Below are 14,661 nucleotides of genomic sequence, written 5' to 3' on the forward strand. Positions count from 1 at the left end.
TGTACACAACATGTGGACATGTACGCTACTGCAGAGTGAAATGTTCAAAGTCTTCCAATTATTGCTGCTGGTAACTTCGAAGCTACGCCTAATATTTTGTGTATTTAAATCTTGGGAATCTTCTGCTCACCGGTGTAATACCGGTATGTCCAAAAACAGACATATTACTTGTGTTTCAAAGTTCCTGTGCTGCTGCTCTGCCTCTGACTGTCAGTGTGGCAGCAGTGGGCTGCTGGGCTCTGCCTGTGACGTTAATCCGTGACGCAGGTTCGCCCTCCATCAGCTCGAGCCCACTGACAGAAAACACCTAGAAACGAAGCGAGCCCTCACGATTCTTGGAAATATGTAGTGAGCTGGTGGACTTCCGCATATTTCGACAATAAGGGGTTCGGTGGAGCTGGTAGGTCACAATTCTTATCGTAACTTTGATAAATCACTGCCGCTGCATTCGCTGAGATTTCTCTGTTTGTAAGCGTTAGCTAGCTAGCTTGAGGAGCTACCGTTAGCCTAGCCAAGAAGACGGCGGTGATGATGGCGGATGCATCCCGTTATTTCCAGCTATGGCGATGTCAACAGATTAATATGACTGTGTTTCAACATGTATCTGCTTTCAGTGCTGGGTTTACTATAATAGCCCAGTAATTGAATCTGACATTAATCTGCCTTTGACTCGCTGTGTGTTGAGCTCAACATCAAAAGATTAAAAGGCCGTGTTGGCAAATGGAAGATGAAGCTTGTGAAGTACGTTTCACATTCGTGCTCTAGCTGTGATAGTGAAAGTTAACGCAGTGGCTGCCAACGTAATAGTCCAACACGAAACATACTTCGTTTTCTGGATTAAACATAACATAAGTGAATTAAATGTAAGCATGTTTGTTTGTGTTGACATATATAAATCAACGCGTATAGATGTATTTAGAGTTAGCAGCCACAATACCTTACATGTGAAAACTAATGACCCTTCTTTAGTAATCCCTACGATGCTAGCTAGCATGCTAACCATATTCTTAACCTCTGTCTCCGTCAGATACATGGAAAGTTACCATGGGAGGCCATGATGATGAAGACATGTCATACGTAGTAAATAAACAAAAACAAGATGAAGAGCTGAAGAACAAGCTGAACGACAGCAGCCACTGGGGTGAACAGGACTCCACAGGCAGCAATGCCAAGTGGTTGAAAGAAGGCCAGAACCAGCTGCGGAAAGAAGCTGAAAACCAGCAGGACCAGGACCACAACTGCAACATCAGCCAAAATGGGAACAAGGAGGACCCTCATCAGACTACCACTCAGGAAGAACAACAACAGGGCAACGAGGAGCAGACCAAGTCTCCCAAAATAACACTGAGCCCTGGCCTCAGCCAGGAGGAGTCCAAGAACATCCTGAATGACCCACTCCTCATTGACACTCTGGAGTCCACAGAAGAGAAGGATAAAGAGAGGGAAGAGGATGGGAAAGAGAAGGAGAAGACATCAGATGAAGATGAAGACACACCAGATGAAACTGGAGAGGTCACAGAGGGGCAGAGGACAGGGGAGGCTCAGAGGGAGGGCAGCGTTGTGGGGAGAAATGCCTGCCTCCTGTTTTCCAACATGAACGGGTCACCAAATGAGGAAGAGCCCAGCTGGCCCGCTCTGTCTCAGGACAATGCCACTGACAGCTCTCCAAACGGCAACAGAGGTAAAGGATTACACAAAGTCATGGTAAAATACAGCATTAGAAATACAGATGAGAGCAGTCTCTCACACAACTGCATGCATTCACAAGGGAAATGTGATTCAAAGCTGCTGCAGACATGAACTCTGCAACATCAAATACAACAAAAAGAACATGTTGTATAGAGAGCAGCGAGGAAATAAGAATTAGGGATTTAAAAAGGCATTACATAACATTCAGCCCTTGTATTTTACGTTTATGACCAGTTAAAAATCATTGAATAAAGGGTTTATACAGCACTATCATGTAGTTATAAGCAGATTGTATTGATTGACTTTTAAGAAGCACCCAACATCTGGAGAATGATGTACCAAGAGATATAAAATGACATGGATATGTAAGATGTTTTAAAATACATTACAGTCCATAAAAAAGCTGTGTTATATAATTGTGGAATGATAAATATGGGGACATAAAATCTAGTTTTACAGGTATAATCAGGCATGTAGTGTGGAGTTATACAATCCTCTGCTGCAGATCTTCTTTATGTCGGTTCGGATACAGTCTGTGTGAACAGTTTCTGTATTTCTGTCAGATTGGAAACTTCTTATTTGTCTTATTCCACTCCAGTGTTTATGCAATGAACTGCTGCATGTTTTAGATGATGGAACAGAGTGAAACACAAAAATCTGATGCTCTGCTTTTGGCGGGGTGTTGTGGATCTGGAGAGTCAGATCAAACATTTTGGTCCACGATGCATGAGAAGTCGGTTTTTCTTGATATAAGTACTCTGTTTGTGCTGTAGTTAAAATAGCTAACAAGGGTATAGTGGTTGAAACAAAGTGACAGACTAATCAGTATGTAGGAATGGTATGCTCACTTTAATCCAAGAATGATGATTAAAAGTCCAACCCCAGTATCAGAAAGTAAGTTGTAATTCTGAAGTTTTAAAAGAGCACTGCTGTCTGCTTTGAATCGTTACCCCTGTCTAATTCCAGACTGTCTAATTACTGGACACCACGCCTTATCTCTATTAAGAACACACCCTGTGTCGACAGCATGGTCACATTCACATTTAACTGACATTGTGTGCCGTCCTTGTTTCTTCCCGTCTTTTCTCACATGGTTACAGTGATTTATTTCCTTTCAGCTTGACATTAAACATTCCCCCATGTTTCTCCCGCCTCTCAGAGTCCTTTTGGGATTCCAGCGCTTTCGAGACCGACACAGACCTGCCTTCAGGATGGATGAGGGTGCGGGATACATCTGGCACATACTACTGGCACATCCCCACAGGCACCACCCAGTGGGAGCCTCCTTCACCCCTGGGTGTGGTGGGCGACTCCATGATGTCCTCCACCATGTCCCTGGAGACGACACCCTGTGAGGAGCATGAGGTAAAGACCGATACACATTCTGCTTAAAAAATAAAAGAGGAAATGACTTTGGAGTCTGTGGATAATTATATTTCCCCTCACATTTAGGAGTCCTGGACTCAGCTTTCCAGCACAGAAGAAGGAGCTGGTGAAGGGGAGCTGTGGAAGGTAGATCATCATGGCAAAAATACGATTAAGTGTGCTTGAAAGTTGTTATACTTTTTCTGTATCTATTACATTTAAGTTACAATGAATAGTTTTTGACTTCTTTTTGGAACACATTCACTCAGCTCACGGACAAAGCTTTACCAAGCTGCGCTTTCCTTTTACGTAACTGCACACATTGTGATGAGGACATACGTAAAAAGCCACTCAGGCTGACTCCATGTCACATGTTTGGGTTTTACTCATCATGACTAAAACATGAGCAGCCAAGTGTAGTTGGCCAACGATCTCAGGTTTCTCAGGATAACCTATCTTGACAGTTTTTGTTCACCCAGTCTGTCTCAACATCTCTCGAGTAGGGTTGGGCATCTCTGGTGTGAGGCCAATACAATACGTATTTTTATACATTGTCAATGATCATCATGACATTTAAGAAACATATGCAGCAACTACTGATGCGATATGATACGATCCACCCTGCAGTTACGATGCTGCGCCATTTAGGACGACCTAATTCAACACAGAGCCCTTCAAGCCAATACGATGTGATTGGGTGATCTAAAGGAATGATGCTGTGCTGCTCAATGAGTTTGATTAGGTTATTAATAAATTGAAATTAAGACCTTTCATAAACTGGTCATTTTCGCTCACTTCCTGTATGGATGTGCAAAATAGACAGCACAGTACAGGTCAGGGATTTATTTCTCTGAGAATATCTTCCTGTTTTTTATTTTGTATCGAGGCGTGGAGGAGGTGTTTGAATCCTTCGTTCTCTGCAACGCTGTAAGGCTGGATATCTTTACAAATATAGACGGCTATTGCATCAGTTGTTGTCTTTGAAGAAGAGTTGTTAGCCAGCGGGGCATGGAAAAAACTTGAAACACTTTGCTCACCACCCTTTGGGCTTGCAGCTGTACATGCCAGGACACTGGCAGACAGACACCTCAGAGGTCACACTGTGTCGCTTCAGCTGAGTTATAACGTCTGCCTTTGTTCTTTAGAGCAGCACGACACATTTCGCAAATGCATCTGAGAATAAGTTACCCGTCTTTCTTGTAAAACCGTATTGTTCCCAAACTTTTGATTTAGACTTCACAGGTGGTGGGTAGACTCGATCAGCATCCGCCATGTTTGTTTTGCACAGCTCCCACGCTATTCTCCAACACAATAGCATAAATTTGCGGTGCATAAAAACAATAGTGTACATCTGAAGTGCAAGTTAATGTAATTTGAGTTCAACGTAGGAGGAATACAATGAAAATTCAACAAAAAATCTGTTGAATTATCGGGTCTGTCACATTTCTAAATAAATGCATAAAACATTAGATCCTAAATGGATCAGATTTTACCGATGCAGACATTTTTTAAAATCATACACACTACTCTCACTCTTGCACCGTGCCTGCGTGTGTCCGTGTACCAATATAAATCGGTTAATCTTATCAGCACTACTCTCTAGCCACCATCTCCTGACTTGAGCAGTTAATGGTTTCAGTTGTTCACTGTCTTTTCTTCATCTTCAGGAGGAGGCAGAGGTTGCGTCTGATCAAAGTCTGAAGGAGTTTGAAGGGGCAACTTTACGCTATGCATCCATCAACCTCAAGTACGTGCTGTTTAAGCTTTGTGATGAGTTCACAGCTCGTGTGTCTGCATCGAGTCAGGCGTTACTTTGTGTTTATATTCACCTTTGTCTTCGTCTTTGTAGTTACAACTGCTCCCAGTCCGAGGAAGACGAAAAGTTTGCTCCCCTCTGCACAGACATAGAAACCAAGGTAAATCAATATTTCAATATTTTTGAGTAAAAAGAGTTTGTTATTGCTCTTGACACAGGCGCTAGAGTCGCTCCATTGAAGCTGCACTGTTACCAAAAATAGCTCTGAAACATTCAAGATGGCTGAAAGGAGGAGTGTGAAGTGATAAAGTGTGCTTCAACTTTTTAGTTATTCTGGTCAGAAACTTGAAAAAGCAAACACAGTTTTTCTCCAAGTTGGGCGTATGTGTCAGTGTGATACAAATAATAATTTAGACTCTTAAGTGGGTAAAGCTTTAAGGCTGTATTCTATCATTTCTGGGACTTTATGCATGCATGTTTTGCAGTAATGGAGTATCATGTACATCTAATTGGGCTGCAAAGGTCACAGCACACCTTGAATTTCTATCCTTTCCTATCGTCGTCTCATTTAATGTGATCGTGCTGCGTCTTTGTCCCGTCAGTGTTTCGCCGTGCGTTCCCTGGGCTGGGTGGAGATGTCGGAGGAGGACATGGCTCCCGGCAAGAGCAGCGTGGCCGTCAACAACTGCATCAGACAGCTCTCTTATCACAAACACAACCTGCACGACACTGTTGGTATCTGGGGAGAGGTGAGAGGATTTCACCGAGCAGCACAGACACTTAGCTGAGAAATCCTGTGATGCCTGCCTTCGTGTAGATAACAATAGCAGTGCGGCTTTTCTTGCAAAATATCCCGAGGCACACATTGTAACAGAGTTTTTTTTTTAAACACAGTTAAATTGATCACATTACTTAAGCCACACAGTTTCTTTCTCTGATTCTTGACATGTTATTAAGCAGATTGCTTGAAGTTATTATAATGTATATGTGTGTGTTGTTGCAGGGTAAGGACATGCTGATGGTGCTGGAGAACGACACCATGAACTTGATCGACCCTCTGGGCCAAACTCTGCTGCATGCTCAGCCGATAGGCAGCATCCGTGTGTGGGGTGTTGGTCGAGACAACGGCAGGTCAGTCTCCTCAGTGCAAGGCACCGGACAAAGACCTGATTTACTAATATATATACATATATTTTTTAAGTTGTATTTTTGGGCATTTTTGCCTTTTAATGGATAGGACAGCTGAAGAGAGACAGACAATGTGGGGAGCAGAGAGTGGGGAGGACATGCAGTGAATGGTCGAGGCTTGAATCGAGCCTGAGACCTCTGTGACGAAGATTATAGGCTCTTAATGTGGGGGGCGTGCTTAGACCGCTAGGCCAACGGCGCCCCCTGATTTACTAATCTAACCTCTTAAATATGCATTCAGTGTGTGCGTCAATGCAGAGTCTCTTTCATTTTGCCATCCTGAACAATGATATTTATTGACATGGAGGGAAATGTTTGAAAGTTTGCCTTAAACCTGCTGAGTCTACATTTAAAATAATCCACACCCTCCTGTCTCATGACACACGTATGACTCACAGGTTTGGCGTTCTTTAAGGAGTCTGTAATGACAATCACAATCCACCTCTGCTCTCTTTTTCTGTGCACTGCTGCCCTCTGCTGGATCACTACAGACATTGCAGCTAGAAATAACCCTGACTGTTTATCAATGTGTGTATTGTGTATTCTAACCACATGTCTCTTCTTTCATGCTGCCTTTTTCATCATGCACAGGGAAAGGTATACACAAACTATTCTGCTCTTTAAATCTGTATTGTCTTGTGCTGGTGTTGCCTGTAGTGAGTGCGTGCTTTATTTCTACATGTCTGAACCCGTATATCTGCTCACACAGCCTCCCTCTCATGCTGTTTTAATGATTCAAAGTGTGACTGTGACCTTTTCCGTTGGATTTCTCCTGCAGGGATTTTGCTTATGTGGCTCGAGACAACCTGACCCAGGTGCTGAAGTGTCACGTTTTCCGCTGTGACTCACCTGCAAAGAACATCGCCACCAGCTTACATGAGATGTGTTCAAAGGTCAGCCACTGGTGGAATTAATTTAGTGTCATTATGAATTCACTGCAGTGTCTAAGTTCATAATCAGCTTTGCATTTCTCACTTGAAGTTGAACTATTTTCTTCATTTCGTGTGACTGTAGATAATGATGGAGAGAAAGGCAACCAAGCCAGGGGTGAGCAGGCTCAACTCTGACCCGTGTAACCCTGGGCTCCTCTCCGTTGAAGGTAAAACTAGGAGCACTTAAGGTCTTTCACATTGTATTAAGCCTTTATATGCAAAGTATTGAACAAATCTCTTTCTCATGTCTTTACAGAGTTTCCTGCTCCGAAAAACGAACTCTTCCAGCACTTCCAGGTTTTCTATCTTGGTTGTGAGACTGTGGCAAAACCAGTCGGTAAGAGCACACTTTGAATTCTCTCACACACAACATTCACACCGTACTGCAGGCAAAAGTGACTCAAGTCAGATTTTTTCTTTTGACATTTTGAGCATCACATGTCACGTGGAATCTGATCTTATACAAGTTAGATTCAGGCCACCTTCACACGTGGTCCTAAATCAGATACAGGGCTGATCTCTTGCAGTGTGATCTCAGTCTGAACAGCCAGTTTGACACGCACAGACTTTGACGTCACTCTTGAGGAACACAGTCAGGAGTCTCTGGGACTCCGTGAAAACAAACTTTGAAAGCAGCTGTGATAAAGGTAGTCAGTGGGTGGGAGGGAGAGTGAGGTGTTAGACCTCATGATAGATGATCAGCTTTAACATGGAGCTATAAACCAAGCTTACTTCAGCGATCGCCATGTTTACTTCCTTAAATTCTGTACTGTGTGCACATGCAGGTCAGTTTAGGGCCCTGACATATTCACATGGGAATCTGATACATGCACATTTAAAAGATAATGTAAACAGCCATCAAAAGATGAGACCAGGGGGATAAATCCATACCATCTGTTTGTTTGAGACTCTAAATGTTTCCTGTGTATTTTGTGTCCTGATGTTAATTGTACTTTCCTCTTGTGCACATTTCTCAGGTATGGATGTAATCAATGACACGCTCCAGGCAGCAGTCGATGGCAAAGATAGAAGTGAATGGACTCCTGTCTCTGTGAATGTTGCTCCAGCCACCCTCACAATTCTCTCCAAACAGGTAACAAACAAGAAGTGTGCAAGACGTGTTCTCAGGGTGTTGTTTTAAATGTGTCATACATTACTCTCAGCACACACTGCCTCACTTCACTCAAGCTGTAAACTTGTGAATGTGTGTCAGCTGTGATGGATCATATAATCCTTTTATTTTTGGTTCTTGCATACTACAAAGTTTTTAAAGTGCACCTCTCACCTTCCTCTTCTTCTTCTTCTTCTTCTTCTCCCCTTCAGAATGACGAGGTGCTGTCTGAGTGCAGGGTGCGTTTCCTGTCCTTCATGGGTGTGGGGAAGGACGTCCACACCTTCGCTTTCATCATGGCCGAAGGTCCTCGAGACTTCACCTGCCACATGTTTTGGTGTGAACCCAACGCTGCCAGTCTGAGCGAGGCTGTGCAGGCTGCCTGCATGGTGAGTCCTGAGCACGGACAGTGGATGAGATGAAAACAACACATGAAGAGATAAAACAAAGAGATGAAATGGAGATTTATTTATTATTTAAGGCTGTCAAAATCAGGGGTTCCAAATTTTCCAGCCTCAAAATATAGGTGCCAAAGAATTGCAACCCTTACACGGGACTTCCACCAGATCCGTGTCCTATCCGTCTCTGATCCGCTGCGGCTCTCTCATCCGTTAACACCCACCGGTTGCATTTTCAGAACACAGCACGGACAGCCAGGCAGCTGGAGTAAAGGGATCTAGGTTTTCCCGCAGTAATCACTGAATCAAGGATTCTCCTCCTCCTCTCTTTATCCATATTGCCTTCATGGTCTTCTGAAAACCTCTGATCTGTTGACTCCAGGCCTGGCTCGACTCAAAGGAGTGTTTTATTCTGAAAATCAACCAGATGTTTTAATTTTATTTTGGTGCCTGACTTCCTGTCCCGCTCCATCTGCTCTGTGCATATTGATGCGTCGTGCTCCGGCATCCTGCAAAAAATAGAAGTCTTGTGTGTCTGATCCGTTGCGTTCCGTCCTGCCGGATCAGAGACAACGGAGCGGATTCAGTGGGTGTTCACACATTGACTAGAATAGAAACCTATCAGATCCGGTGCCTTGACAGATTGGAGACGGACGGATCTCGTGGGATTTTGCCGTTACTGTTCATCAAAGTGATTAAATGCTGCTTCATACTTAATTTAGCTGGTCTGCAGAAGATGAGCCATGTGGCTGTTTCCTGTGCTGTTATAAATTAATCTGCTACTACTGATACTTAACCATAACCTTAGGAGTCATCTGACAACACAGAAAGACAGACAACTAATTAAAAACAATTGATTGCAATGTTTTATTTCAAATTTAAGTACTATTTGTGTCAATACTTCTACAGTAAAGGGTCAAATATGCAAGTTAGATTACCCCAGGGGTCCCAACCCACACTTTGGGAGCCCCGGTCAAAATAACCTGTATGTTAAGATTGATTTATTGTAGGAAGATAATGCTAAAGAATCAGTACATATTAATTTGAGGCAACTGTTAACAGCAACTTAAACCATTTACTTGAGTGTTGCACACTTGTAGGTGTGTGTGTTTAAAAAGGAGAACTGAATAAGAAAGCTGATGTGAACAGATTAAAATAATTTGTGAGTTGACACCAATTAAAAGATTGAATAAGAAGTAACTAACTAAAAGCAGATCAAGTCATTTCAATACTTCTCATGAACATAATGACATGCTGGATTTAATTTGAATAATTCTTCAAAATCCCATAAATAATTACATTCATTCTTTGAACTCCCTGACAGCCCACTTCTTGAAAGAAGACAGAGAGAAATGTGTCTTACTTCCGTCAGGACTGAACTTTGTTGTGTCTCAAAGTTGAAAGCTTAAGTGGAACAAATGTGATTCAAAGTTGTTTACATCCACAAGCCAGTGTTTTGATTTTCAGTCGAGTGCCTGTGTTACATAATTTATGTTGTGTTTGTGCCTTTTTTTTTTCTTCTTTTTATAGCTCCGCTACCAGAAATGTTTGGATGCTCGTCCTCCCAGCCTGGCCTCCTGCCTGCCCACTCCTCCTGCCGACTCGGTGGCTCGCCGGGTCAAGAAGGGGGTGCAGAGTCTGCTGGGCAGCTTCAAGAGCTACAGGTCAGGCTCTCAATCCCCCTGAGCTGAGAAGATGATCCACAGTCCATTAAACACAAGGTCCATCACCACAATCTCACTTCTCCTCCTCCTCCTCCTCCTCTCATCTTTCTGCCACAGTTTTCGCCTTACGACCGTCTCATCCGTCTGTTCACTAGTCTAGTGTGTGGAGTAGTTTGTGAGCAAACCGTGTGTCTGAAAAGATTGAATCTATTTTACAGCAGTTAAATCCCTGAACAGAAGCCCCCTGGCATATCTTCTTTTTACGTTGCTGGGATTTTCCTGAGTCTTAACTATTTTTGTGTTTTAACAGAAACAATGATATGAATGTTTGATTTGGATGTAATTTTTCATGCAGATGCTCGAATTTGTTGAAAAAGAGATTGCTCGATTTTCTCACAGAAATATTCTCCTTCCCTTTTTCTCCATGGTGCAATCATCACCTGTTCCACTCCTCCTTTTTGTACTGTTTTAGAGAAAGTACTGTAACACAGCTGTCAGTAAGTGTCACATATCCCAATATTGATTTCCATAAGCATCAGTGCACCTATCTCTACCACTGTAGGTTGTGATACAAAACGCTGTTAGCGTCTCTGTAGTGTGCCACGTAGTTCAACGTCCCGACACTCCTCAACAATGTATTTTAGTCTTCCAAAGAACTGTACGGTCATCTGTCACATAGTGAGCGACACTGATCTGAGTGTAGTGTGTTTCTCATACATTCTGCATGAACATTTGCAAGTTCAGTGCTAGTGTGCAATAATCAGATGTTCCTGTATGGTGTGGTGATTATCTGTTCACTTTAATGAGAGCGTCTGGCTGGATTGAGTGTGAGGCTAACGGAACAACAGAGCCATGTTGAAAATTATTATCTTCTGATAGAAACGATAGTAATAAATACAACAAAAACAAATAAAATGAACTCTGGGTTTTCACACAGCCGATTACCACCAACAACTACTGAATAGTACTGTAGAAACTCGCCACAAGCTGCATGTTTTGATAACTCCGAGTTCTCGCTGCTTGCAGCAGCTTAGTGCTTAAGATCCATCAATGTAACCTGTAAATTCTTACTCTGTGTTACTGTATGGTAAGAGGAGGCTGGAGTTGATGTGTTGTTTCGTGTTTCTTAGGCATGTCACTCTAGTTAGTGTCAGTGTTTATCATAAGCTAGCGGTAGAAAGTTAGACTTCCTGTCAGTTTCTTCAAACTGAAAATATGAGAGCAGGTACGTGTTTGTATTTACGGTTTGTGTACCTAGACATGATTTCTCCCGTGGTTTACATTCTTATGTTTTCCTCGGCCTCATTTTGACACGTGGGCTCTGCGCGCCCCCCCCCCCCCCCCCCCCCCCCCCTTCCTCCTCCAGTTAATGTATTTTTTTATTGTTTTCACTCTACAATGTACACTATGAGATGATTTTCACATTAGTTTGTTAGTTACTTTTTTTTATAAAGAACACACTAAATAGACAAGTCGTACTTTATCTTTGTGTGTCTGTCAGTGATCAATACTGTATGTAGCACAATAGTAATAGTCATCTCTAATACTAAAGATGCAGTTTGTGAGACTTTTTGGTATTTTAATCTCCGCAGGGCGTCTGATTGGCCCTGAAGTCTGAGACACTCCAAGTTTATCCAAACATCCCCAGACTAAATGAAAATACCTGACATCTTCAAATAATCTCTATCCATGACATTAAAACTAAATATCATGAGACATGATGTATAAAGAAGCGTTAGTGATACAATGTTGTATCTCAAAAAGACAAAATGTTACTGCGATTTCTTAATGGCTCAAATGATGCTCATTATATCACGCTGATATTTAAAAGTATGTCTTGCTCTTTTTTTTCAACTTAAGTTTTTACTATTTTCTTATTCTTAGATGTTTTGTTTTATAAATAACACTAATCTTTAGTATTTTTACTATAAAGCTTCAGAGCTGATATCAGAATGATCCCTAAAGACAGATGATCTTCATCTTCTAAAAGATGAGGTGAATGACTTGATGACCCACGTTAGGAACGTGTGGATCAGACATGAATCCTGTGTGTGCACAGAGAGATTTGACGATGCAGCAGTTCTCCAACTTTAACGTGGAGTCTGTTCTGTCATCTGGTTTTATCGAGCAGTCAGTCACCTGTTCCTCAGAGCGAAGCAGAGCTTTGTTGTAACCGGCCTTTCTCAGACTTTTTAAATCCCGGATTCCTCAAGAAGTTTGACGCATTTTAAAAAGTTAGCAAACACAGAAACTCTTACCAACTGCTTCTTAATATGTGTAAAGTATAACACTAATGAAAGTTAGCCAACATTGACTCATATTACTGCCTTGTCACTTCATGTGTCACTCGTTGGGACTTTGCTTTCTTTTGTTGTGTCCAGTCGGTGGCAACACTAAAGCCAGATGAGTTCAAGAAGATTAGCAGATTAATTTATTTCTGTTTATGTAAATTAGGTGTATAAAATGTATGTATATAAAAAGTCACTGCACAATAAATGTGAACATATCATACCTGTTTATCTTGTGCTCTTTTAATATCATGCTTGTGTGAAGCCAAGTGAAGAGATTAGCTTCCAAAGGGCAGATCTGGTTAGCCTGCAAATGTCTCCTTTGGTTTCTCCTTGCAGCAGCAGACATTTCTTCATTTTCTATTATTAGTTTTATCTGACATTCCCAGTTTTTCCATTAAAATGTAAAAGAAGCCACACACCACCTGTCAGGCCTGTTTGCATATGCATTAAAGCAGCTGTCATTGGTTTTACCGTATGTATGGAGAGGCCAGTCACACAGTGCATGAACAAAAAACCCTGAAAACCCCAGCCCCCCTCCTCCTCAAGTCACCTGTCCAGTCCACATCTGCACTGCTGCCCCCACCTGGTGAGTTCAAAAGGAAGGGTTCGCCTGGTTATTGTTTCTTAAGAGATGGCTTTTTGGAGATGAAAGCTTCACATCAAGTGGAATCCACAGCGGCCGCAGACTGGTTATAATTGGCTTCACCATCTCCGCACAAATAGTGGGACTGCCCTGCCAGCAGGATCCCTGAGCGATGGGACAGATCAAGGCCCCGGCTATAATCGCTTCCTTTTGAAGACGGAGACCGCCACCTTTGTTCCTGGTGACTTATTGGCTTCTCTTTGTGTAAATTAAACGCATCAAAGTCTTGTGCCATAAAATGTCCTATTTCATCATGTGTGTTTTACGTGAGGTGTGTGTTCTAAAGCCAGAAATGAACTGCTCCTTGCATACACTGCAAGTGTTGCTCAGGTTTACACCACAGGAGCCGACGTAAGCGATGTGGCCGAGTTTTTACATTTTTATTTTACAGATTGCAGCTCATATTTTCAACAGTTCTTTTGTCAAACAAAGCCAAAGCGGACTAATACCACACCCCTGCACTGAATCCAGGTCTTCCTGGTTCATGGTTACCTACAGAACAACCACCTTTTGTCATTGTGAACATTAAAGCATGCTGACATTTGCATTGAGCCCAGAGCACTGCTGTGCCATTGTATAGCTTAGACTGGTAGCATGGCTACAGACTCCTATGTTTTGTCCTAAAGCCATTACGCACAGTGATCAGTAAACCGTGTGTTAACTTAATAAAAAAAATGCACTTTTAATTCTGCTATTTATAGACACTTTTATCCTAAAATGCACAAAGGCAAAGAGAGACTTTGGAGGATTTTGACACAATAAGGGAAAAAAGCTGTTAAAAAGTGACACCGCCTGCTCAGTTTGTAGCGCAAGGTATCCCAGCATGCTTTGTGCAGTGAACTAAACAGTTGCAACAGTTTGCTGTACTGTTCAAAGCATGCCTGGATACTAAGCGCCATGAACTGAGCTGGCTGCACCTCTTTTTAACAGCCTTTCTCCTTCAACGTGTTAAAACTATCCATGCAAGTTAAACGGTGATAAAATGCACAGTGATAGAGTTATAACATTTAATTGAAAGACTCGTAAATTCAAGTCAACAAGTTACCAGCGGAGGTGGGGAGCACAAGTTTAGGCATGTCGGTTGCTTTTGGCAAGTTCGCACTATTTGTCTCAGGGAGCAGACTTAAGGCCTGAACAGTGACATCTGCAGGCGTGGAGGTTCAGAAACCTAAGGAGAGATAAGGAAGTATTCTATCCATTTAATGTGTTGAAAGTCAAGTATAGATGGATGGATGGATGGATAGGTTGGTGGGTTGGTGGGTAGGTGGGTAGGTGGGTAGGAGGCTAGGTGGGTGGATGGGTGGATGGATACATAGATACATGGATGGATGGATGGATGGATGAATGGATGGATGGATAGCTACATGGATGGATAGCTGCATGGATGGATGGATGAATGGATGGATGGATAGATACATGGATGGATAGATGGATGGATAGATACATGGATGGATGGATACATGGATGGATGGATGGATGGATGGATGGATAGATGGATGGATAGATGGATGGATGGATGGATGGATGGATGGATGGATGGATGGATGGATAGATACATAGATGGATGGATGGATAGATGGATGGATGGATGGATGGATGGATAGATGGATGGATAGATACATGG

At 42.4% G+C, this 14,661-nt stretch overlaps 1 protein-coding gene across 1 annotated transcript; it reads left to right on the plus strand.

Moving 5' to 3' along the window:
• The first annotated feature begins 238 nt into the window (after nucleotides 1-238).
• On the plus strand, nucleotides 239-12,614 carry apbb1 (amyloid beta (A4) precursor protein-binding, family B, member 1 (Fe65)). The gene is made up of 14 exons (XM_034700918.1): nucleotides 239-400; nucleotides 1,028-1,681; nucleotides 2,849-3,054; nucleotides 3,142-3,201; nucleotides 4,722-4,801; nucleotides 4,904-4,970; nucleotides 5,413-5,559; nucleotides 5,814-5,941; nucleotides 6,777-6,891; nucleotides 7,013-7,097; nucleotides 7,187-7,267; nucleotides 7,908-8,023; nucleotides 8,254-8,430; nucleotides 9,970-12,614. Exons 2-14 carry the CDS (start codon nucleotides 1,045-1,047, stop codon nucleotides 10,123-10,125), a joined length of 2,055 nt encoding a protein of 684 aa, XP_034556809.1. The 5' UTR covers nucleotides 239-400; nucleotides 1,028-1,044; the 3' UTR covers nucleotides 10,126-12,614.
• The last annotated feature ends 2,047 nt before the right edge of the window (nucleotides 12,615-14,661 follow it).

The sequence above is a fragment of the Notolabrus celidotus genome, chromosome 14 (assembly GCF_009762535.1).
Source record: "Notolabrus celidotus isolate fNotCel1 chromosome 14, fNotCel1.pri, whole genome shotgun sequence".
NCBI classification, from domain to species: domain Eukaryota; kingdom Metazoa; phylum Chordata; class Actinopteri; order Labriformes; family Labridae; genus Notolabrus; species Notolabrus celidotus.